At 45.6% G+C, this 23,782-nt stretch overlaps 1 protein-coding gene across 4 annotated transcripts in view; it reads left to right on the forward strand.

Moving 5' to 3' along the window:
- samd4a (sterile alpha motif domain containing 4A) overlaps positions 1-23,782 on the forward strand; it is a 237,761-nt gene that overhangs the window by 205,859 nt on the left and 8,120 nt on the right. For all 4 annotated transcript variants that reach the window (XM_038779283.1, XM_038779263.1, XM_038779301.1 and 1 more), the window contains one exon: positions 12,892-12,975. In XM_038779283.1, coding sequence (XP_038635211.1) covers positions 12,892-12,975 — 84 coding nt within the window. The remainder of the gene's footprint in view (positions 1-12,891; positions 12,976-23,782) is intronic.

The following is a 23,782-nucleotide window of genomic DNA, read 5'->3' on the forward strand; positions in this document are numbered from 1 at the left end:
GCTAGATGCGCCGGAGGGTCGGCTAACCATGTACACATGTTCTGGTCGTGCCCTAAACTCAAGGTATTGGCAGGGATTCGAAGATGTCATGTCCTGGGTATTGAAAACTGGGGTGTAATGAGCTCGGAGGTGGCAATCTTTGGGGTTTCGGAGGACCCGGGAGTCCAGGAAGAGAGAGAGGCCGACGTTCGAGCCTTTGCTTCCCTGGTCGCCCAGTGACGAATAGTGTGATCATGGAGGGACTCGATGCCCCCGAGGGCTGAGGTATGGCTATCGGATATGGCGAGTTTTCTTGGCCTCGAGAAAGTCAAGTTCGCCTTGAGAGGTTCGCTACTAGAGTTCGCCCGAAGGTGGCAGTCATTTATTGACTTCTTCGCAGAGGAGTAAGCGTCGGGGTGGGGGGGGGGGCTAGAGTACAGTAGCGGGATATTGAGGCAGGTCCGTGCGTGAACAGAGCCGTGGTTTGCACTATGTTTATTTTGTAATTTGTGTCTTGACTTCCTTTTTTTCGTACTGTACAACGTCACTTTTTCTATATGCCTAAAATACCTCAATAAAATTGTTTGTTTAAAAAAAAAAGTAATCGTCTGATGCCCTCTTAAATGCCTTCACTGAACCTGCACCACCACACCTCCAGATCCGAATCACTCATTGTGTGAAAAAGCTCTTTCTCACATCACGTTTGCTTCATTGCAAATCACTTTAAATATGTGCCCTCTAATTCTTGATCCTTTTACGAGCGGGAACAGTTTCTCCCTATCTACTCTGTCCTGCTTCATGATTTTGAACAATTCTATCAAATCTCTCCTCTCCAAGGAGAACCGTTCTTTAAAAACTCCAATCTATCCTCATAAGAACCGTTCTTGTGAACCTCTTCTGTACTCCAATGTGTTCACATCCTTAGTGTGGCGTCCAGAACTGTACACACATCTCAATTTGCTTTTCCCTATATTAAATTACACTGCCATTTCTCCACTCAATGATCGTTCTTGTCAAGATCATTGTGAATTCATGTACATTGAACATTATTTTGCCACTGCTCCCACTTTAAATTTGTCTGCAAATTTGACAACTTTAGATATGATTCCTTACTCTGAATAATTGATAAAAAATTATAAACCACAACAGTTCCAACACTGAGCAATCTGATATTTCAATGGTAAACCAGCTAGCAATTGTGTACCTGCCCATGCATGACACTTCATTGGTAGACAACCAATTGTTAATCTACTTTAATGCATTTCCACCGATCACATTCATTTAAATCCTAGCCTATTATGTGGGATAGAGTAAAATACCTTGCTAAAATGTAGATAAATGGTATCTACTATATCTCTTGTATCTATTAGCTCATTCATTTCCTCAAAGAAGTCCAATTAATTAGTCAAACTTGACCTACCACTCCTATAACCAAAACTTTAAGATTAGCTCCTGTCCAACACAATGCTTCCTTAGATCAAAAGAATAAAGGCAGATATTAAATGCAGTGATTAGAAGGGTGGCATGGTGACACAGTGGTTAGCATTGCTGCCTCACTACAGTGAGAACCTGGGTTCGATTCCAACCCCAGGTCACTGTCCGTGTGGAATTTGCATATGAGGTGCCTGTCTACATGGGTCTCACCCCCACAACTTGCTCTCCTCCACGGCGTCCAGGAGGGTCTCCAGCTCAGCGTCCCTGAACCATGGTGCTGCTTTCCTTCCAGCCATGTTGTTAATTGGGATGGTGTGTGTGGGGATGGATCGTTTAAGTGCAGCTGTGGGATGTGAGCTTCATGTGTGCCAATCACGGACCTGGCCAATCCGCCGCCCTTTTACATGGAACCGGAAGGCCATCAGGCGCCACAGTTTGCCGCGCCTGGGCGCAGGTAGCAGATGCGGTCAGCGCCATGGGCAACGTCGTCCGGACTGGCATGCAGTGCCGGAAGAAATTGGACAACCTCTTCAGGGCAGCCAGAGTGCGTAGGCAGCACTGTGCCCCTGGCACTAACCCCACCCTGCCCCATGTGCCAGCACCCATGCCAGCCGCAATGGGCGGGTGCCCTGGCCACTGACGCCATCAGCTACCCAAACCCTGGGTTGCATGCGTCGGAACGTCTAACTGTGTCATTGTTTGTGTTTGCGCCCCCCCCCCCCCCCCCCCCCCCCCCCAAGGTGGAGGTCGTGCACAACCGCAGGGAGCGGGAGAAGACCGGAGGGGGATCGCCAGACCTGCGGCCCCTCACCATGCCCGAGCAGAGGGCACTGGACGCATCCCAGTCCCCGAGGGAGGTGGCCCAGTCGGTGGTGTAGGGGATGAGGGGTGTGGGTTGTGCTGTGCGTGACCTTGGCCAGCACCTCCCCCCCCCCCCCCAAAGTTGGTGAACAGTGTCGCAATCAGGGCGTCCTGTGCGCGCTGGCCCTGGCGATGGAGTTGTGCAGCCTCCCGTGCCTGCCTGGGTCCCATGTCCTTATCCTCCTAGTCAGATGAGGCCTGCCCCTTCAACACATTGCCCCTGTGCTGTGCTATAATGTTGAGTATGCAGAAGGCCATCATGATGTGGGCGACCCCCTCAGCCTCATACTGGAGGACCCCTCCATAACGGTCCAGGCGGCAGAAGTGCATTTTGAGCATGCTCGACCACATCCCTAGTTGCTGTAAAGGCATCATTGGATTGGGTCTCCGCATCGGTCTGTGGCCTCCAGATAGGGGTCATTAGCCACGATCGCCGCGGGTAACCCCTGTCGCCCAGCAGCCAACTCTGCAGCCGGGGGGGGGGGGGGGGGGGGATCGAACGTCCGGGATCACCGAGTGTGTCAGGATGAACGAGTCATGCACACTGCCTGGGTATCGGGCACAGACGTGAATAATTCTCATTTGTTGATAGCAGACCAGCTGTATGTTCATGGAGTGAAACCCCTATCGATTGGTGTAGAGCGGCTTGTTATCTGCCAGTGCCCGTAGGGCATCATGCATTCCGTCGATCACCCCCTGGACCTGGGGCATCCAAGCGACGGCAACGAACCCCACTGCCCAGACATCCTGGTGGACTCAGTCCACATGGAAATGGATGTACTGGTCCACTTGGGCATATAGGGCGTCCGTGATGGCGCGGATGTACCCGTGCGCTGAGCCTGCGAGATCACGGACAGGTCCCCACTCGGTGCCTGGAAGGACCCTGTCGCATAAACGTTCAGGGCGACTGTCTCCTTAAGAGTGGCTAAGGTATGAGAAGGGAGACTTAATAATGGGAGATGAGGAAATAGCTGAGGAACTGAACAGGTTTTTTGGGTCGGTCTTCACAGTGGAAGGCACAATAACATACCAGTGACTGATAGAAATGAGGCTATGACAGGTGAGGACCTTGAGATGATTGTTATCACAAAGGAGGTAGTGATGGGCAAGCTAATGGGACTAAAGGTAGACAAGTCTCCTGGCCCTGATGGAATGCATCCCAGAGTGCTGAAAGAGATGGCTAGGCAAATTGCAAATGCACTAGTGATAATTTACCAAAATTCACTAGACTCTGGGGTGGTCCCGGCGGATTGAAAATTAGCAAACGTGACACCACTGTTTAAAAAAGGAGGTAGGCAGAAAGCGGGTAATTATAGGCCAGTGAGCTTAACTTCGGTAGTAGGGAAGATGCTGGAATCTATCATCAAGGAAGAAATAGCGAGGCATCTGGATGGAAATTGTCCCATTGGGCAGACGCAGATGGATTCATAAAGGGCAGGTCGTGCCCAACTAATTTAGTGGAATTTTTTGAGGACATTGCCAGTGCGGTAGACAACAGAGAGCCAATGAATGTGGTATATCTGGATTTCCAGAAAGCCTTTGGCAAGGTGCCACACAAAAGGTTGTTGCATAAGATAAAGATGCATGGCTTTAAGGGTAAAGTAGTAGCATTGATAGAGGATTGGTTAATTAATGGAAAGCAAAGAGTTGGGATTAATGGGTGTTTCTCTGGTTGGCAATCAGTAGCTAGTGGTGTCCCTCAGGGATCAGTGTTGGGCCCACAATTGTTCACAATTTACATAGATGATTTGGAGTTGGGGAGCAAGGGCAATGTGTCCCAAGTTTGCAGATGACTCGAAGATGAGTGATAAAGCAAAAAGTGCAGAGGATACTGGAAGTCTGCAGAGGGATTTGGATAGGTTAAGTGAATGGGCTAGGGTCTGGCAGATGGAATACAATGTTGACAAATGTGAGGTTATCCATTTTGGTAGGAATAACAGCAAAAGGGATTATTATTTAAATGGCAAAATATTAAAACATGCTGCTGTGCAGAGAGACCTGGGTGTGCTAGTACATGAGTCGCAAAAAGTTGGTTTACAGGTGCAACAGGTGATTAAGAAGGCAAATCGAATTTTGTCCTTCATTGCGAGAGGCATGGAGTTCAAGACTAGGGAGGTTATGCTGCAATTGTATAAGGTGTTAGTGAGGCGACACCTGGAGTATTGTGTTCAGTTTTGGTCTCCTTACCTGAGAAAGGACGTACTGGCACTGGAGGGTGTGCAGAGGAGATTCACTAGGTTAATCCCAGAGTGGAAGGGGTTGCATTACGAGGAGAGGTTTAGATAGGGACTTTACACGTTGGAATTTAGAAGGATGAGGGGGGATCTTATAGAAACATATAAAATTATGAAGGGAATAGATAGGATAGATGCGGGCAGGTTGTTTCCACTGGCGGGTGAAAGCAGAAATAGGGTGCATAGCCTCAAAATAAGGGGAAGTAGATTTAGGACTGAGTTTAGGAGGAACTTATTCACCCAAAGGGTTGTGAATTTATGGAATTCCTTGCCCAGTGAAGCAGTAGAGGCTCCTTCATTAATTGTTTTAAGATAAAATAGATAGTTTTTTGAAGAATAAAGGGATTCAGGGTTATGGTGTTCGGGCCGGAAAGTGGAGCTGAGTCCACAAAAGATCAGCCATGATCTCATTGAATGGCGAAGCAGGCTTGAGGGGCAACATGGCCTGCTCCTAATTCTTATGTTCTTAACAGTCACCGGGAGTGGGTGTCCTCCCCCATACCCCTGTGGTGCCATCATCTGGCAAGTGTGTCGCATAATCCCTATGCTCATCCGCAGTCTCTGTCTGCGTGTCTGGTCCGGCAGGTCCTTGAACGGGATGCGGTGCTGGTTACGTGGGGCCTCATGCGGTGCCTCCATGGCACCTCTTCCTCAGCCTGTTGGGTGGTTGGCCCTCCAGCCTGTTGGGTGGTTGGACCTCCAGCCTGTATGCTACCACCTCCCGGCCCCCCCTCTCTGAGCAGCCTTCACCCTGCAGCCACGCGAGTATCTGTTGGGCTGCAGCCATCACCACAGCGGCCTGCATTGCAGGTTGGTGTCCGAATTCCCTTTGTCATTGTCTGGAGGGGGTGCAAGGCCAACATGTTAGCATGGTGCATAGTCCAGCGTGGATCCAGGTACCATGGTCTACATGGCCCCGTTTGGCACGGTGGGCCCTGCCCACGCATGTTCTCCTGCCCCACCCCTGCCTTGTCTGTCTCTGGCCCTGGTGGTGCCCCCAGTCCTGGCGCCCGTCCCTTCTGCCAAGCGCACCCTTGGCTGGCACTGCCCTCACTGGGGCTGCATTGGGTGTGGCCCTGGGTGGTCCCCTGGTGGGTGGCTGCCGGTTGGATGGGGTGTTCTGGGTGGGGTTGGGGGGCACGATGTGGCGGGGGTGCGGTGGTGGGCGCACCCATACGGTCGGTGCCTCTGTGTAGAACCAGGGGCCGGGATGGGTGTTCAGCAAGATGGCAGTCAGTGCCTGGGCGCACCCCAGTCCCGTGGGGGGCACCCCAGCTGCTTGGCCCACTCTCCCTCTCCCTCCAGCCCTGGCTGGAGCCCACTGCAGCCAGCATGGCCGGTGTCCGAGCCAGCAACCCTCACTCAATGCCATTTCCTACCTCCTCTCTCTCTCTCTCTCTCTCAGCAGCCAGGGCGCCAGGTTCACTATTTTTAATGCAACAAGTGAACCAAGCCGTTCGGGAAATCGGCCCATCGGAGGCGGTGAATCGCGGAGACCCTGGAGCATCGGGTGTCAGACCCGCTAATGATCTGCCCACTGTACCTTCACCCCGTGCGTTGACCGACGCATTTACACCATTTTCGGGGTGCCGGAGCATCTTGATTTGGCGTCAAACCGGCGCCTATACCGATTTCAGCGTCGGAAGCTATTCTCCGCCCAATTGCGTATCACGATTTTGGCGTCGGCAAGCGGAGTATCTCGCCCAATGTCTTTAATTATCTACCCAGAAATCATAACACAAATCCATTAGGCCTGTCCTTTTTACATGTAAACATGGTTTGAAATAAGGATCTCCTTTTTACGATGCCTTCTGTAAGCAGTGTCTGCTTTCCTTTTAAACCAGGATTTTGTAAAACATTACTGCAGCAGATACAGAGACGCCCAGGCATTAAACAATAACTGCACCAGATACAAAAAAAACAATATATATATTTTATATATGAAATTCCTACATTCATCACGATTTATGTAGACTGAAGATAGCAAAGGCCCGAGCATTGATCCATGTGGTACTCCACTAGATACAGCCTATTCTCTGCTTGTTCACTATCCAATCCTCTAGCCATGCTAATATGTTATACCCATGCCATGAACTCTTGTTTTATGTAGCAACATTTAATGTGGCACCTTGTCAAATGCCTTTTGGAAATCAAAGTTTGCCACATTTTCTGGTTCCCATTTATCCATGTTGTGTGTAACTTCCTGACAGAACTCTAATAAATTAGTCAAACAGTATTTATCTTTTCATTAAACCCTGTTGACTCTGCCTGATTGCACTAAGATTTTCCATGTGCCCTGCTGTAACTTCCAAAATAATAGATTACATCATTTTCCAGATGACAGATGTTACGCTAACTGGCCTGTAATTACCTGCTTTTTGTCTCGCAGCATTCTTTTTTTAAAATGTATATTTTATTCCAGACACAATGAATAACACAAACAATCAAACAAATATCAAGTTTCAAACAGTTTATCATTTTCCCCTTTTTCTCCCCTAAACTACCCCAACATCCCCTTCCTAACAGACCCACCCCAACCTACCCGCTAGTGACAAATAGATCCTCAAATAGAGACGGACAGAGCCTCCATTTTACATAGAGCCCCTCTTCTGTCCCTCTGAGAGAGAACTTGATCTTCTCCAATTGTAGAAATTCTGTCAAATCCCCTAACCGTGCCGAAACCTTCGGTGACATGGACGGCCTCCAACCCAGTTAGATTCATTGCCAGGCAATGGGAGGCAAAGGCCATGGCATCGGCTCCCTCTCCCACTAGCAGCTTTGCCAGGTCCAAAACACAGAAAATCGCCACCAAAGGGAACGGCATCATCTTCACCCCGCAATTTCTGACAGGATCTCTTAAATCGATGCCCGGAATCTCCCAAACTTTGGGCATGCCCAAAACACATGAACATGATTTGTAGGACCCCTCCCGCACCTCCCACACATGTCTTCAACCTCAGGAAAAAACCCACTCCTACGAGGCCGAGTCATATGGGCCCTGTGCACCAACTTAAACTGTATACAGCTCATCCTGACACAGGATGATGCCAAATTTATCTGGTGCATAAGTTCACTGCAGCCCTCTTCTTCTCTCTTTCCCCCCCCCCCCCCCCCCCCCCCCCCCCCCAACAATCCCCCAAAAGCACTCTCCTCAATTCTTCCTCCCATTTCCGTCTCATCTCCTCCGCCGGCGCCTTCTCCGTTTCCAAGAACCACCCGTAAATGTCTGCAATCCTCCCTTTCCCCAGCTCATCATGAGTTAGCAATTTATCCAATAGCGTATACTTTGGCAATTGAGGACGAGGGAAGCTCCTTCTGAACAAAATCCCGGACCTCCATGTACTTAAATTCACTCCCGCTTGGCAACTGGAACTTCCCCTGCAACTTCTCTAGCCTTGCGAACCTCGCCTCTACAAACAGTTCCCTTGCCCACTCTACCCCTTCCCCTACCGGCATACTCACTACACCAAAGTGCTGCCTCAGCTGGTTCCATATCTTGAGGGATGACACAAGACGGGACTGTTAGTGTACCTCCCCAGGCAAAACGGGAGGGGGAGGTGCCATCATCAGGGCCCTTATGCACACCCTCACACAGGTGGACTCCTTCACCTGTCTTGTGCCCCTATACAGCCTAAAATATCCCAAGTACATCGTACCCATACTCTCACTTGCTTGGGGACGACAAACAGCAACCGCTGTAAATGAACCCAAGCCGCACCAAGATCTCAACCAGGTACCTCTATTCTACCCAGTCAAAAGCCTTCTCCGCATACATTGATATAATAACTTCTGGCGCTTTAGCCCTTGACAGAGTCATGACCACATTCAACAGCCTCCAGATGTTGTTTGACAACTATCGCCTCTTAACAAACCCAGTCTGATCCTCAGAGACCACCTCTGGCACACATCGTCCAACCACTCATCAAAACCTTAGCCAGCAGCTTCACATCAGTATTTAGCAGCTACCTTTTGCCATACAGATTTGTTCAATCGATTATGTTTTTTAATATTACCCATGGTTATTATCTTGCCTTTCTTATAAACCCCCATTTATTTCTTCCTGTTTACCCCTTCCTATAGCATAATTACTGTTAAGGGACCTATAATCTACTCCGGCAAGTGACTTCTTAACTTTGGTATTTTCTTATCTCTACCCAAACTGGTTCAACATCTTGGCCTTTAGAATTCAGGTCTTCTCTCGCTATTATACTAATGTTATCCTTAATTAACAGAGTTACCCTGCAAACTTTTACTAGCTTTCTGTCCTTGCAAAATTTTGAGCACCCTTGAGTATTTAGGTCTCAGTCTTGGTCTTGCAGCCACGTCTCTGATACATCATACGTATTTATTTCTATTTGAGCTGACCATTCATGTTTTGTTATGAGTGCTTCAGGCATTCAGATACAAAGCCTTTAGTTCTGTCTTTTTGCTATTTTTTTTTTCAAACTCTGGTCTTATCTGCTGTTTGCACACACTATCTCTTGCTGTCACCCTTGGATTATCATTACTTTTATTACTAACTTGCCCTTTTGTCTTGTCCCTCCACGTTAAGTCACCACATCTTCCATCACGTGTTCCCTGACTTTCACTATTTTATTTAAAGTCCTCTCTACCATCTTAGTTATTTGACTCGCCAGAACCCTGAATCCTGCCTGTTTCATTTGAAGACCATCCAACGCTACAGCTCCCATTTCCTCAGTGCTGGTGTCAATTCCCCATGAATCAGAATTCATTTCTCCCACACCAAACTTTGAGCCATGCATTCTATTTATCCTACATCAATTTGCTCCTGTCTCGGGTAATCGTCCAGAGATGATTAGCCCTGAGGTTCTGCTTTTTAATTTAGCCCCTAGTTGCTCATACTCTCCTGAGCAGAACTTCTATCTTGACCCTAGCTATGGTGTTAGTACCCACATGGACCATAACAACCAGCTGCAGATTCATTCTCAACCCTGAGTAGATGTCCCAAACCCTGGCACCAGGCAAGCAACATGATCTTCTGGACTTTCACTCAGCCATAGAGAACTGTATCTATCCTCCTGACTATACTGTCCCCTCAGTATCACTTTTCACCTATTTACTCCCTCCATTTGAATGACTTCCTGTGCCATGGTGCCATCTTTCGTTTATCCACCACCCAGTCTCTGTTTTCATCTACCATCCCTGACCATGGACCAAACAAGAAGGCCCTAGCCTAAGCGTGTAACTGTCTTCTGGAACAGTCCACCGGTAAGCCCCCCCCCCTCCCCCACCACCCCAACCCTGATGCATCGCGATGTCTGTATCTCATGCTGCAGCTCATTGACTCAGAACCAAAGCTCCTCGCTCCATAGGCACTTAACTGCAGACGTGGTTGCCTTGGACCACTCTAGTGTCCGCCAGTCCCACATACTGAAGCTGCAACACATGACTTGCTCCGCCATATTTTTGTTTTTTCAATTAATTAATTAATTAATTAATTGTGTTCTTAATTAAATTTTAATGAATGTCTCTAGTCCTGCTTATGCTTATAGTCCTATTATTTCAGTTTTATCTTTTACTTGCCACAATTTAAATTCTCTCATTTAGATGAGATGAATCGGAAATACTTCCCTGTCTCTCTGTGATGTTACACCTTGATTTTTCTTTCCTAAACAGTTTAGCTAACTCTTGGGAGGCATTGTTTCCAATGCTGCCTCATGCCAAGGACCTTGGTTCAATTCCGGCCATGGGTCACTGTCTGTGTGGAGTTTGTACTTTCTCTCTGTGCCGGCATGGGTTTCCTCCAGATACACCGGTTTCCTCCTTCAGTCCAAAGATTTGCAGGTTAGGTAGATTTACTGTGCTAAATTGCCCCTTTATGTCCAAAGGTGTGTAAGTTAGATAAATGGGTTAGTGGGATAGGGCGGGGGAGTGAGCTTGGTGGAATTACTCTTTCAGAGGGTTGGTGCAGACTCAATGGGCCGAATGGCCTCTTGCACTGTCAGGATTTTCTGATTCTACTCTGATTCTTTATGTTCCATGTTTGCTCCTTCCTGAAATGAAGTCTCGCTTTCATCACTGCCCTTTTTAAAAATAAATTTAGATACCCATTTTTTTACAATTTGAGGGACAATTTAGCGTGTCCAATTCACCTACCCGTACATCTTTTTGGACTGTGGGGGTATGACCCAGGGCTGGGATTGAACCCGGGTCCTTAGCACTGTGAGGCAGCAGTGCTAACCACTGTTCCACCGTGTTGCCACTTCATTGCTGTTCTTTGTGCCCCACTCTCCTCTTGCTCTTTCCTGAAGTGAAGTCTTGCATTGACGCTGCTCTTTATGTTCCACTCCACGCTCACTCATTCCCAAAGTGAAGTCTTGCTCTCACTGCTGCTCTCTATGCCCCGCTTTTCTCTCGCTCTTTGCCACAAGTCAAGAAAGTGCAATAAATTTCCAATATCTGCACTGCCAAGTGCGGATTTGGAGACTGCGTACTCTTAGCCTGTGATTGTTCATTAATTTGAAGAAACCGATAATATACATTAAGAAGTGAACAACAAGGACATTACTTGAGGTTACATAAGAACAGGAAGGTTACAGAAGAACAGGAAGGAGGTCTTGACAGATGAGCTGAGGGTGATGGCATTCTTTGTTCTAAAGTATTCCAGTCATTGGGTCCTATGCTTCTCGGGGTCTTCCACCCCAAGTCTGTTAAACCTTGCTACCTGCTATACTGCCAGACCTGAAAAGTCTCCAGTACTACGGGACCCCTTCACCCTGGCTTGTGAACTGGCCTCCGCTCAGAAATACCAAGATCATAATTCTCCACCATTATACACATACCCACTTGAATGTTTCAAATCCTCTCAAATCTCAGAATGTCACTCTATGTGCACAGGACCTTTCACCAATGTTCCTTGAACCTCACTCTTGCACTGAGTGCGCCAAGTATTGCGAGGCCCTGACATCTATCCCAGTTCTGATGTACCCCAGGCTTCCTTCCCAATATGTGTGTCAGGTAATGCCACTAGGCATAACACTCCTGCACTATTGGAACCTTCAGCTTACTGAACACCATAACAGATCATTTGTTAGTGTATTGTAATACCGTAAGAACTCTCAAATAGTAAAGTTGTACAAAATAACTTGTCATCCATTGAGGAATGGATCAAAATAAAGTTTTAATTAGGGAAGTTAATTGACCAGAAAAAAAATTGTAAATGCGAATAATTTCTCGTTTGTCATAATTCATGTTTCTTTTTTTCATTTGGATATTGGTCCATAACTTCCAAGCTTCCCAGCATCGTATTAGGGAGTACCCCAAAGATGCATTGGGGAACCCCCTTTGGATGCTCCCAGGTTTGCACAGCAATTGCCCAGAAATACAAACTTCCTCTGAGCAATTACCCTGGACTGGGAACAATCCAAAAGCTGATTTAAATGGCAAACTTCAGATGGTTCCAACCTGCTTACACCAAAAGTTACCCACAAAGCATTTGAAGAATTAAAAGCACTTGTAACTTTTGGGTAGCTATTATACAGCCTGAGGCCGACTGATACAAGAAACTGGGCTCAGAAACTGGCAATCAAACCCTCTGCCGTGCCCCTCCATGCCCTCCCACCTTTGCGCCTCCCCATACCCAGTTTGAGTCGGAAGGTCAGCCCTGACAGGCTTGGAATAAAATATCAGGTAAGAAATTGGGCACAGAGTGGTATTCCAATGCTGATTGCCACTCTTAAGGAGGTTCAAGCCCCCCCCCCCCTTTCATCCTGAGCTTCAACCATTCGTTATTTCAGATTGGAATAGTGCATCAGTATTCCACAATGATGTCATATCCCTCTTTGTATATGATGGTGCTTTGTCAGTGGCTGCATTTCATAGCACTATGAAAATGCCAGTGGTTTTAAAGTACCAGATTACAATGAATTGTCTTGTTAAAATGTTTCAGTTTTGATAGTTTTTTTTCTATCGAGAGTTAAATTTGGGAGGACAAAATGTATGCCCTTGTGCAAGGCCAGATTGTAGGTCTACCTCTCACAGTAACACAGTGAAGCATGTTTATTCTACTGTATATGTTTACTGGAATGAGAGGTGGCTGCTCTTGGAACTTTAATATCCACTGATGACTCTCTAGTCCACAAGTTACATGTAAAGCCAGATTACTGATTATGCAAATAATTTGTCCCAACCTGTAAATGGGCCCCAAATATCAGTGTCATTTTTCATTCCATAACTCTTGCCCTTTCCAACTACCTGAATTTAATTTTACTAAGCAGCCGTATTGGCCATTCAAGGAGAGGAAAATTTGACTCTGAATTGTCTTTTTGAAAATTACTTGTACAATTTTCAGAAGCAGAAATAACTTGGTGTGGCACTTATGAATTCAGTTTCACTCCTGATGGGTTCACATTTTGCTTTTCAGAGTTCCAAGTGCCAGTGACAGAACCTGATATAAACAACAGACTGGAATCATTGTGTCTCAGTATGACTGAACATGCCCTGGGTGGTAAGTGAAAGCAGAATGTCATGCAAGCATGCCCAAAAACCAAATGAGGCATCTGTATAATTAGAATATTCAGGATAGTTTTATGTGGAAAAGAAGAATATCCTTTTAACTGGTCTCATCCACATTTATGGTAAAAGAAGCCTTTTGGATGGGACATAGATTGGCAATCCGTAAAGTTTTCTTTTCACTCGGGTAAATGAATCGAAAACAAGAATCTGAAATTTATATCATCTTGATTTTATTTTCATTATCATTGTGCACTTTAAAATTGCAGTGACTAAGTAAGATTTTAGTGAATATATCATCTGCCAGCTGCAGGAAGCCTCTCCTCGTGAGTATAGTTTATTATCCCTGGCATCAATGCTGGTGAATATATGCTGCTTCTCTGGATTAAATATCCTTTGTGTAATGGACTATCCCAAACTACATACAATACTGCAACTATGGCCTAACCAATATTGTCTCTATATTGTGACTTTAACACAATGAAGCATCTCAAAGTGCTTCACAGGAACATTATATAACAATGAGTGCAAACCACAGAAGGAGATATAATAATCATCTTCATTAGTGTTACAAGTAGGCTTATGTTAGCACTGCAATGAAGTTACTGTGAAAATCCCGAGTGCCACACTCCGGCGCCTGTTCGGGTACACACAGAGAATTCAGAATGTCCATTCACCTAACAAGCACATCTTGTGTGAGGAAACCCACGCAGACACTGGGAGAACGTGCAGACTCCGCATAGACAGTGACCCAAGCCGGGAATCGAACCTGGGTCCCTGGCACTGTGAAGCAATAGTGCTAACCACTGTGCCACCGTGCTGCCCAGATAAGTATTAAGTCAGATGACCAAAAGCTTGATCAACGAGGTAGGTTTAAGGAGTGTCTTAAAAGAGAAAAGCAAGGTTGAGAGGTGTAGGGAGGATATTCCACAGCATGTGGCCTAGGCAACTGAAGGCACAGCCACTAAATGTGAAGCAATTATAATTGGGAATGCACCAGATGCCAAAATTGGAGGAGCGCAGATATCTGTGAGTGTTTTGGGCTGGAGGAGATTACAGGGATATGGAGGGGCAAAGATGTGGAAGGATTTGAAAACAAGAATGAGAATTGTAAAGCTGACGTTGCTAGACTGGAGCCAATGCAGGTCAGCGAGCGCAGGATACAATCTTTTATTTAAACTCATCATGGCTCTGTGCTTGTGTTTCTAAAATCTAAAAATACAGTTCACCTTTTCTTTGACTTGATCTACTTGCTTTTAACGGAGTTGGATATTTATGGTCTCGATTCATCCTGCAGTGTCTTCCCATTGAGTGTATACTATCACTTCTTGTTTTCATCCCAAAATGTATTATCTTGCAGCTTTCCGCATTAAATTACATCCTCTACCTGTCTACCCATTCCATTAACCAGTCTTTGTCTCCCTGATGTCTTTTGTGCTCTACCTAACCATTTTCCAAAGCTTCTATCACATATAATCAGAAAATTAAGATTGTGCTCTGAAATTAAGATTGTATGCCAGGATGTTTGAAGTACACCACTTCAACCCTCCTTCAATCCAAGTAATATTTTCTGAAAATCCATCAATACATCTACTGCATTCTATAGAATCCCTACAGTGCAGAAGGAGGCCGTTCGGCCCATAGCAACGACCTCCAAAAGAGCACTCTATCTAGGCCCACACACCTTTGTGCAGGTTAAATAATGTTTTGATTTATTCAGTTAATCATTTAAAAACTAGTAAATTTGTTCAATGGAATTTGGCTTCAAAAAATTTAACTAGGGTGTCATCGGTGACGTATGCATTTCTGAATACCCACAAGTGAAATAGATGCATGATTAATTTCATTTCAAATTTATAAGCTCCTTCTAAAATTTAACTTGGGGGCTGAAAAGGCAGAGAGCATCACGTGGAACATCTGATCCCTTGTTGACGTCAGTCTTTAGCAATCTGTTACTTTTCTTTAACATCAATGGTTGATTTAAAGTAATGGTAACCAATCAATACATTTTCAAATGTACATAATTAAAGTGCACCATTTTTTGCATCTTTTCACAAGCTGTTTTTGAGTGCTACACGCTGATTCCTACATGCACAAGATCTGCAGCATAGTCCTGTGTACTGAGATGTAAACATTACATGGGAGAAAATATCTTTAATAGTGCTTAAATACCAAATAAATATCAAACCTTATTTGATTTTTGGAGCAATTAAACAATATGTGTGTATCTCTGGTATATAGGTACATTGATTCAAAATGAATGTTGATCCAGAATTCATAGGATTGATCTGGTCAAAACAGTACATTCAGTGTCCAAGTTATTTTCTAATAAGCATTCTCTGATTATTGACATACAACTTCTAACTTGGCAGATTTATATATGATTTCATGAATAAAATGGAAACTGAATGTACTACTTATAATTAAGCTGTAGATCCACAACGGAGTCTCTGTTCAAACCATTTATTAGTAATATTTTTGGGAAAACACAGCCAATAATGTGGTGTGATTTGGTATGCAGGACTGCTGTCCATATGTTAAGCCCCAGAGTACTAACAAAGTGAGCTGTGTCCATGTGCCATCTGCTTTGCATGTCTCTTAAATAGCTTATTAGTATAGCAAACCGTGAGGCATTTCCTTAAGCATCACTTTCCTAGCAAAGTACAGTGTTGGGTTGACTTATGGTAAGGTTTTATTTGCAGTCAGCTAGTTTTAATTCAGTACAGTGAAAGCCTCTCCAGCCTGTCATCAACTGAACAGTAAGTTTTGTATTCTAGGCAGGCAAAAGTTAATTGTTTTGTTTTTGCTGAAATAAAATCAGTCTGTGTTTGTTCCAACAAAAAAAAAGATTTAATCCTTTTCCGAGTTCAAATTACTTGATACCTGAATGATCACAGCTAAAACCTATAACTTTCAACATTTTTAGACGCATGTTGTGTAGAACTTAGTAAACCACTTAAAATTAATTAAAACATATTTAGTTCTTCAATTGAATTCATCTAGTTCTTCAAATGATGCCTTCAACTTCCTATTTTAAACAAAAGTCCTCTCAAATATTGTAGCAACTACTGGAGTAATTCACTATTTTTCTGTGTTTGTTAGAAGGTAACACCCAGTATAGAGGCAATGTTACTGCCAATATAATTTTAAAATACTTGAGTTTTGCAGTTAACCATCTCCTCTCAGGTCCAAATGATAACAATTTTCATTAAAAAGCAAATGTAATGTTCAGTGTACAAAAGTTCTGAAATCGTGCTCTAATTTACCTAATAGAATTAAATTCATTGTGTGTTGAAGCATCTCCAGAGGACTTCCAGTGGCGGCATGTAGGAGGAAGTCACACGAGGCTTAATGTTTTTTAGAATTTAATCGTCCCAGGGTCAATTTTTCGTTAAATAAATGCAGGAAGACATAAGGAAGGAGGATGTCCAAGGAAAGCCACCGTGAAGAAGAGAGCGAGTGAAGGTTCTTGGGACTACGCTGTTGTGGCCATTACGGAGACATGGTTAGAACAGGGACAGGAATGGTTGTTGGAGGTTCTGGGGTATAGATGTTTCAGTAAGAGTAGGGAAGGTGGTAAAAGAGGTGGAGGAGTAGCAATGTTAATCAAGGATAGTTTAACGGCTGCAGAAAGGCAGTTCGAAGGGGATCTGCCTACTGAGGTAATATGGGCCGAAGTTAGAAATAGGAAAGGAACGGTCACGTTGTTAGGAGCTTTCTATAGGCCCCCAAATAGTAATAGAGATGTGGAGGAAGAAATTGCAAAACAGATTATGGATAGGTGTGGAGGTCTCAGGGTAGTTGTCATGGGTGACTTTAACTTCATCAGCAAATGTGTGGACGACTGCGTGCCAAAGAAAGCAGTACGTACGTTCCCCAACCGTAAACCATGGCTCAACCGCGAGATTGACTCCCTACTGAAGGACAGAGCTGAAGCGTTCAAGGCAGACGACCCTGTCCTATACAAGAAATCCAGGTACGACCTCCGCAAAGCCATCCGAGATGCCAAGAGAGAATATCAAACTAAGCTAGAGTCACAGACAGACTCTCGGCGGTTGTGGCAAGGACTAAGCAACATAACGGGCTACAAAGCGAAGCCGAGCAGTATCTCTGGCAGCAGTGCACCCCTCCCCGATGAACTTAACGCATTCTATGCTCGGTTTGAGCAGGTAACCAACAACCCGCTATCGAGTGCCCCAGCAACCCATAATTCACCCATACCCACCATCACAGTTTCCGAAGTCAGATCGGCCTTCCTGAAAGTGAACCCACGGAAGGCGATGGGCCTGGACGGGATCCCTGGTCGTGCACTCAGAACCTGCGCGGACCAGCTGGCAGAGGTTTTCACAGACATCTTTAACCTATCCCTACTCCACTCCGAGGTCCCCACCTGCTTCAAGAAGACCACCATCATACCGGTACCAAAGAAGAACCAGGCAACGTGCCTCAATGACTACCGCCCGGTGGCCCTGACGTCAGTTGTAATGAAGTGCTTTGAGAGGCTGATCATGAAGCGCATCACCTCCATACTCCCGGAATGCCTTGACCCACTTCAATTCGCATACCGTCGCAACCGGTCCACATCAGATGCCATTTCCCTGGCCGTACACTCATCCCTAGAGCATCTCGAAAACAAGGACTCCTACATCAGACTGCTATTTATTGACTACAGCTCCGCCTTCAACACCATAATCCCAGCCAAGCTCATATCAAAGCTCCAAAACTTAGGACTTGGCTCTCCACTCTGCAACTGGATCCTTGACTTTCTGACCAACAGACCACAGTCAGTAAGAATGAACACCAACACCTCCTCCACAATAGTCCTCAACACTGGTGCCCCGCAAGGCTGCGTACTTAGCCCCCTACTCTACTCCCTGTACACACACGACTGCATGGCAAAACTTGGTTCCAACTCCATCTACAAGTTTGCTGACGATACGACCATAGTGGGCCGGATCTCGAACAACGACGAGTCTGAATACAGGAGGGAGATAGAGAACCTAGTGGAGTGGTGCAATGACAACAATCTCTCCCTTAATGCCAGCAAAACTAAAGAGCTGGTCATCGACTTCAGGAAGCATAGTACTGTACACACCCCTGTCAGCATCAACGGAGCTGAGGTAGAGATGGTGAGCAGCTTCAAATTCCTAGGGGTGCACATCACCAAAAATCTATCCTGGTCCACTCATGTCGACGCTATCACCAAGAAAGCACAACAGCGCCTTTACTTCCTCAGGAAACTAAGGAAATTTGGCATGTCCACATTAACCCTTACCAACTTTTACAGATGCACTATAGAGAGCATCCTCTCGGGCTGCATCACAGCCTGGTATGGCAACTGCTCGGCCCAGGACCGCAAGGAACTTCAGAGAGTCGTGAATACCGCCCAGTCCATCACACGAACCTGCCTCCCATCCATCGATTCCATCTACACCTCCCGCTGCCGGGGGAAAGCAGGCAGCATAATCAAGGATCCCTCCCACCCGGCTTACTCACTTTTCCAACTTCTTCCATCGGGCAGGAGATTCAGAAGTCTGAGAACACGGACGAACAGACTCAAAAACAGCTTCTTCCCCACTGTCACCAGACTCCTAAACGACCCTTTTATGGACTATCCTCATTAATACTACACCCTGTATGCTTCATCCGATGCCAATGCTTATGTAGTTACATTGTATATATTGTGTAGCCCTATTATGTATTCTCATGTACTTTCTTGAATTCTGTTCAATTCCCTTTCTTCCAATGTACTGAATGATCTGTTGAGCTGCTTGCAGAAAAATACTTTTCACTGTACCTCGGTACACGTGACAATAAACAAATCCAATCCAATTTTTCGTTAAATAAATGCAGGAAGACATAAGGAAGGAGGATGTCCAAGGAAAGCCACCGTGAAGAAGAGAGCGAGTGAAGGTTCTTGGGACTACGATGTTGTGGCCATTACGGAGACATGGTTAGAACAGGGACAGGAATGGTTGTTGGAGGTTCTGGGGTATAGATGTTTCAGTAAGAGTAGGGAAGGTGGTAAAAGAGGTGGAGGAGTAGCAATGTTAATCAAGGATAGTTTAACGGCTGCAGAAAGGCAGTTCGAAGGGGATCTGCCTACTGAGGTAATATGGGCCGAAGTTAGAAATAGGAAAGGAACGGTCACGTTGTTAGGAGCTTTCTATAGGCCCCCAAATAGTAATAGAGATGTGGAGGAAGAAATTGCAAAACAGATTATGGATAGGTGTGGAGGTCTCAGGGTAGTTGTCATGGGTGACTTTAACTTTCCAAATATTGATTGGAACCTCTATAGGTCGAACAGTTTGGATGGGGCAGTTTTTGTAGTGTGTGCAGGAGGGTTTTCTGACGCGATATGTGGATAGGCCGACAAGAGGTGGGGGGGACACATTGGATTTGGTACTGGGTAATGAACTGGGCCAAGTGTTAGATTTGTTTGTGGTAGAGCACTTTGGAGATAGTGACCACAATTCGGTGTCTTTCACTATTGCAATGGAGAGAGATAGGGCCATACGGCAGGGCAAGGTTTATAATTGGGGGAGGGGTAATTATGATGCGATTAGGCAAGAATTAGGGAGCATAAGATGGGAACAGAAACTGTCAGGGAAAGGCACAAATCGAAAGTGGAGCTTGTTCAAGGAACAAATACTGCGTGTCCTTGATAGGTATGTCCCTGTCGGGCAGGGAGGAAATGGCCGTGTGAGGGAACCATGGTTCACAAAAGAGGTTGAATGTCTTGTCAAGAGGAAAAAGGAAGCGTCTGTAAGGATGAGAAAACGAGGTTCAGTTGGGCCGTTTGAGGGTTACAAGGTAGCAAGGAATGAGCTAAAACACGGGCTGAGGAGAGCTCAGAGGGGGCATGAGAAGTCATTGGCGGGTCGGATCAAGGAAGACCCCAAGGCTTTTTACTCTTATGTGAAAAATAAACGAATGACCAGGGTGAGGTTAGGGCCGGTCAAGGACAGTAGTGGGAACTTGTGCATGGAGTCAGAAGAAATAGGAGAGGCGTTGAATTAATATTTTTCTTCAGTGTTCACCAAGGAGAGGGGCCATGTTCCCGTAACAGCCTCCCCGAACAGGCGCCGGAATGTGGTGACTAGGGGCTTTTCACAGTAACTTCATTTGAGGCCTACTCGTGACAATAAGCGATTTTCATTTCATTTTTCATTTTCATTTCATTTTGCGGATGAGTGTGAGATACAGGCGGGTAGGCTGGAGGAGGTAGATGTTCTGAGGAAGGATGTATTAGCAATTTTGAAAAACCTTAGGGTCGACAAGTCCCCTGGGCAAGATGGGATATATCCAAGGATTCTTTGGGATTAAGGGATGAGATTTCAGAGCCTTTGGCTTTGATCTTTGGGTCCTCGCTGTCCACGGGGATAGTGCCAGAGGACTGGAGAGTGGCGAATGTTGTTCCTCTGTTCAAGAAGGGGAATAGGAATGACCCTGGTAATTATAGGCTGGTTAGTCTTACCTTGGTGGTCGGTAAGTTAATGGAAAAGGTCCTGAAGGATAGGATTAATGACCATTTGGAAAGATGCAGCTTAATCCGGGATAATCAACACAGATTCGTGAAGGGTAAGTCGTGCCTCACAAATTTGATTGAATTCATTGAGGAGGTAACTAAGTGTGTAGATGAAGGTAGAGCAGTTGATGTCGTATACATGGATTTTAGTAAGGCGTTTGATAAGGTTCCCCATGGTCGGCTTAAGAAGAAAGTAAGGAGGTGTGGGATAGAGGTAAATTTGGCCAATTGGATAAGTAACTGGCTATCACATAGAAGACAGAGGGTGGTGGTGGATGGAAAATTTTCAGACTGGAGACCAGTTACCAACGGTATACCACAGGGATCAGTGCTGGGTCCTCTGCTATTTGTGATTTTTATCAATGATTTGGAGGAGGGTGCTGAAGGGTGGGTCAGTAAATTTGCTGATGACACCAAGATTGATGGAGTAGTGGATGAGGTGGAGGGCTGTTGAAAAAAAAAAAATGAAAATCGCTTATTATCACGAGTAGGCTTCAATAAAGTTACTGTGAAAAGCCCCTAGTCGCCACATTCCGGCGCCTGTTCGGGGAGGCTGTTACGGGAATCGAACCGTGCTGCTGGTCTGCAAAGAGACATTGATAGGATGCAGAGCTGGGCTGAAAAATGGCAGATGGCGTTTAACCCTGATAAGTGCGAGGTGATTCATTTTGGTAGAAAAAATTTGAATGCGGATTACAGGGTCAACGGCAGGGTTCTGAGGAATGTGGAGGAACAGAGAGATCCTGGGGTTCATGTCCACAGATCTCTGAAGGTTGCCACTCAAGTGGATAGAACCGTGAAGAAGGCGTTTATTAACAGGGGGCTTAAGTTTAAGAGCCGTGGGGTTATGCTGCAACTGTACATGACCCTGGTGAGACCACATTTGGAGTATTGTGTGCAGTTCTGGTCACCTCACTATAGGAAGTATGTGGAAGCATTGGAAAAGGTGCAAATGAGATTTACCAGGATGCTGCCTGGTTTGCAGGATAGGTCTTGTGAGGAAAGGTTGAGGGAGCTGGAGCTTTTCTCTTTGGAGCGGAAGAGAATGAGAGGCGACTTAATAGAGGTTTATAAGATGATGAGGGGGATAGATAGAGTGGATGTTCAGAAACTATTTCCTCGGATGGATGTAGCTGTTACAAGGGGGCATAACTATAAGGTTCAGGGTGGGAGATATAGGAGGGATGTTCGAGGTAGGTTCTTTACAGAGTGGTTAGGATGTGGAATGGACTGCCTGCTGTGATGGTGGGGTGGGACACTTTAGGAACTTTCAAACGGTTATTGGATAGGCACATGGAGCACACCAGAATGACAGAGAGTGGGATAGCTTGATCTTGGTTTCGGACCATGCTCTGCACAACATCGAGGGCTGAAGGGCCTGTTCTGTGCTGTACTGTTCTATGTTCTACGTTCCACGTTCTATATTCGCCGTCGAGTGGAGATAGGCAGTCTTTGACTGCGTGAAGACGGCATTGTATAACAGCGGTGTGCACAGGTTGCGTGCGGGGGGGGGGGGTAGGTACAATCTTACTAGTTTGGTGGGGAGGGTGAAGGCGGACTTGACAAGGTGGGATGGTATTCCTCTGTCGCTGGCAGGTTGGCTGATTAAAATGAATGTGTTGCTGTGGTTTTTGTTTATATTTCAGTGCCTGCTGAGCTTTTTTACCAAAGGCATTTTTTAAGGAGGTGGCTAGGATTGGGAAGGTAGGAGGGTTGGGCCTCCCGAATCTACTATATTATTACTGGGCGGCAAATGCTGAAAAGGTGAAGAGTTGGGTCAGAGTGGGTGGGTGTGGGTGGTGGGGGGAAGAGAGAGCAAGAGCGAGAGAGAGAATAATTTATCAAAGACAAAAGTTAACGCATCTCCAGATTCAAATATTTTGCCAATTGAAAGCACTAAAAAACCCTATTCCGTGCTTCACGTGTCTTAAATGAAGAATGGGAGATGGTGTATTGGTGAATGACAGCACTCTGTGGTAGAATGAAGATTTTTTTTCCAAGGCTGAGGAAAGTTGAATATTTAAAGTTGAGGTGGTGAGAAATCTGGATATTTTGAATACCCTTCTAGTTTTTTCCTGTGAAGAATAAGACTTGAGCAATTGAGGCTACTTTTACTTTATTGTATTGGAATGTTATTTCTTGTATTGGATTTTTATTGTTAATTGTGAAAGCCAAATATATCGCAGCTTGAGGTTCTGCATAGTGGGAGCTGCCTATGTTACCCCTCCTCTGAGCTAAGAGTAGTTATAGCATCAAGTGAAACCACAACCTTGTCTCTTGAACCAACCAAGGAGATGTCAGAGTTGAACAGAATAGATTTATTTTTGATGATCCTCTTTGACCTTTATATGTCAGATAAGAACGGCTTTCAAATGAGATACCAGGATCTTGGTAAAAATTTTGCAGTTAAAATTGGTGAGGGGGACGATTAATTTCCCATTCCCATTGAGAAAAACCAATGTGGTCACCTTAAGCTTATTATGGAGCATTAGTCTGTATATCCTTGGTATAGTAGAGACACCATTGGTGTCAGGATCTTTGGCTGCTAGAGAGAAAGTTAATAACCTTTGAATTCCTCATCCTCTCTCATCCTCTGTTCCTGAACAATTAAACCTCCCTTTCTTTCTCCTTCATACAATCTTGCAGGCTGAATATGAAATTAAGTCTATCTTCCTTGCATGCCGTATCAACCTCATCATCTTCTAAGGAATTATTCTTCAAATATTTAATCTTTGGGGGGGCTTCCGGTGTGGATCATGGAGTAAGTGGTCACACACAAGGCAGCTCCTGCCCAAGGTTACAGAAACTAACTCTTTTTTTAATCAATACAGGGTGGAATTTTGATGAAAAGGCGTAGGTGAATGTTGGAGGAGTACTTTCCCCCAGGAATGGTACGTTTCTTGGTTACCAGACCCGCAGAAACAGTGAAAGATTGGGCTGAAGCTGCAGCAAAGACAAAAGCCTCTTCCAGCATGCAGGCAGGGGAAGGGCGAGCTTAAAGGCCTCAAGCTGACTTGAGGGTCTTTATTACAGCTGAATTCTAGCAGCAGAGGGAACAACTGTGAAAAGATCTCACCAAGGCCATTGTAGAAGCGGTGACGGCGGGCAGAAGGCAGCCGCGCGTTGGAGGGCTCCCGTTCGGCATTGTCGGGGATTGACGCCCGGTCCTAGGGGCAGCGAAGGCGGTGAAGGCCAGGAGAAAGTACAGGGAAGGGATATGTCGAGTCCAGTAAGAAAACGGCTGTGAAAACAGCTTAAAGTTCGTCGGGGAGTA

The sequence above is a fragment of the Scyliorhinus canicula genome, chromosome 2 (assembly GCF_902713615.1).
Source record: "Scyliorhinus canicula chromosome 2, sScyCan1.1, whole genome shotgun sequence".
NCBI lineage: Eukaryota > Metazoa > Chordata > Chondrichthyes > Carcharhiniformes > Scyliorhinidae > Scyliorhinus > Scyliorhinus canicula.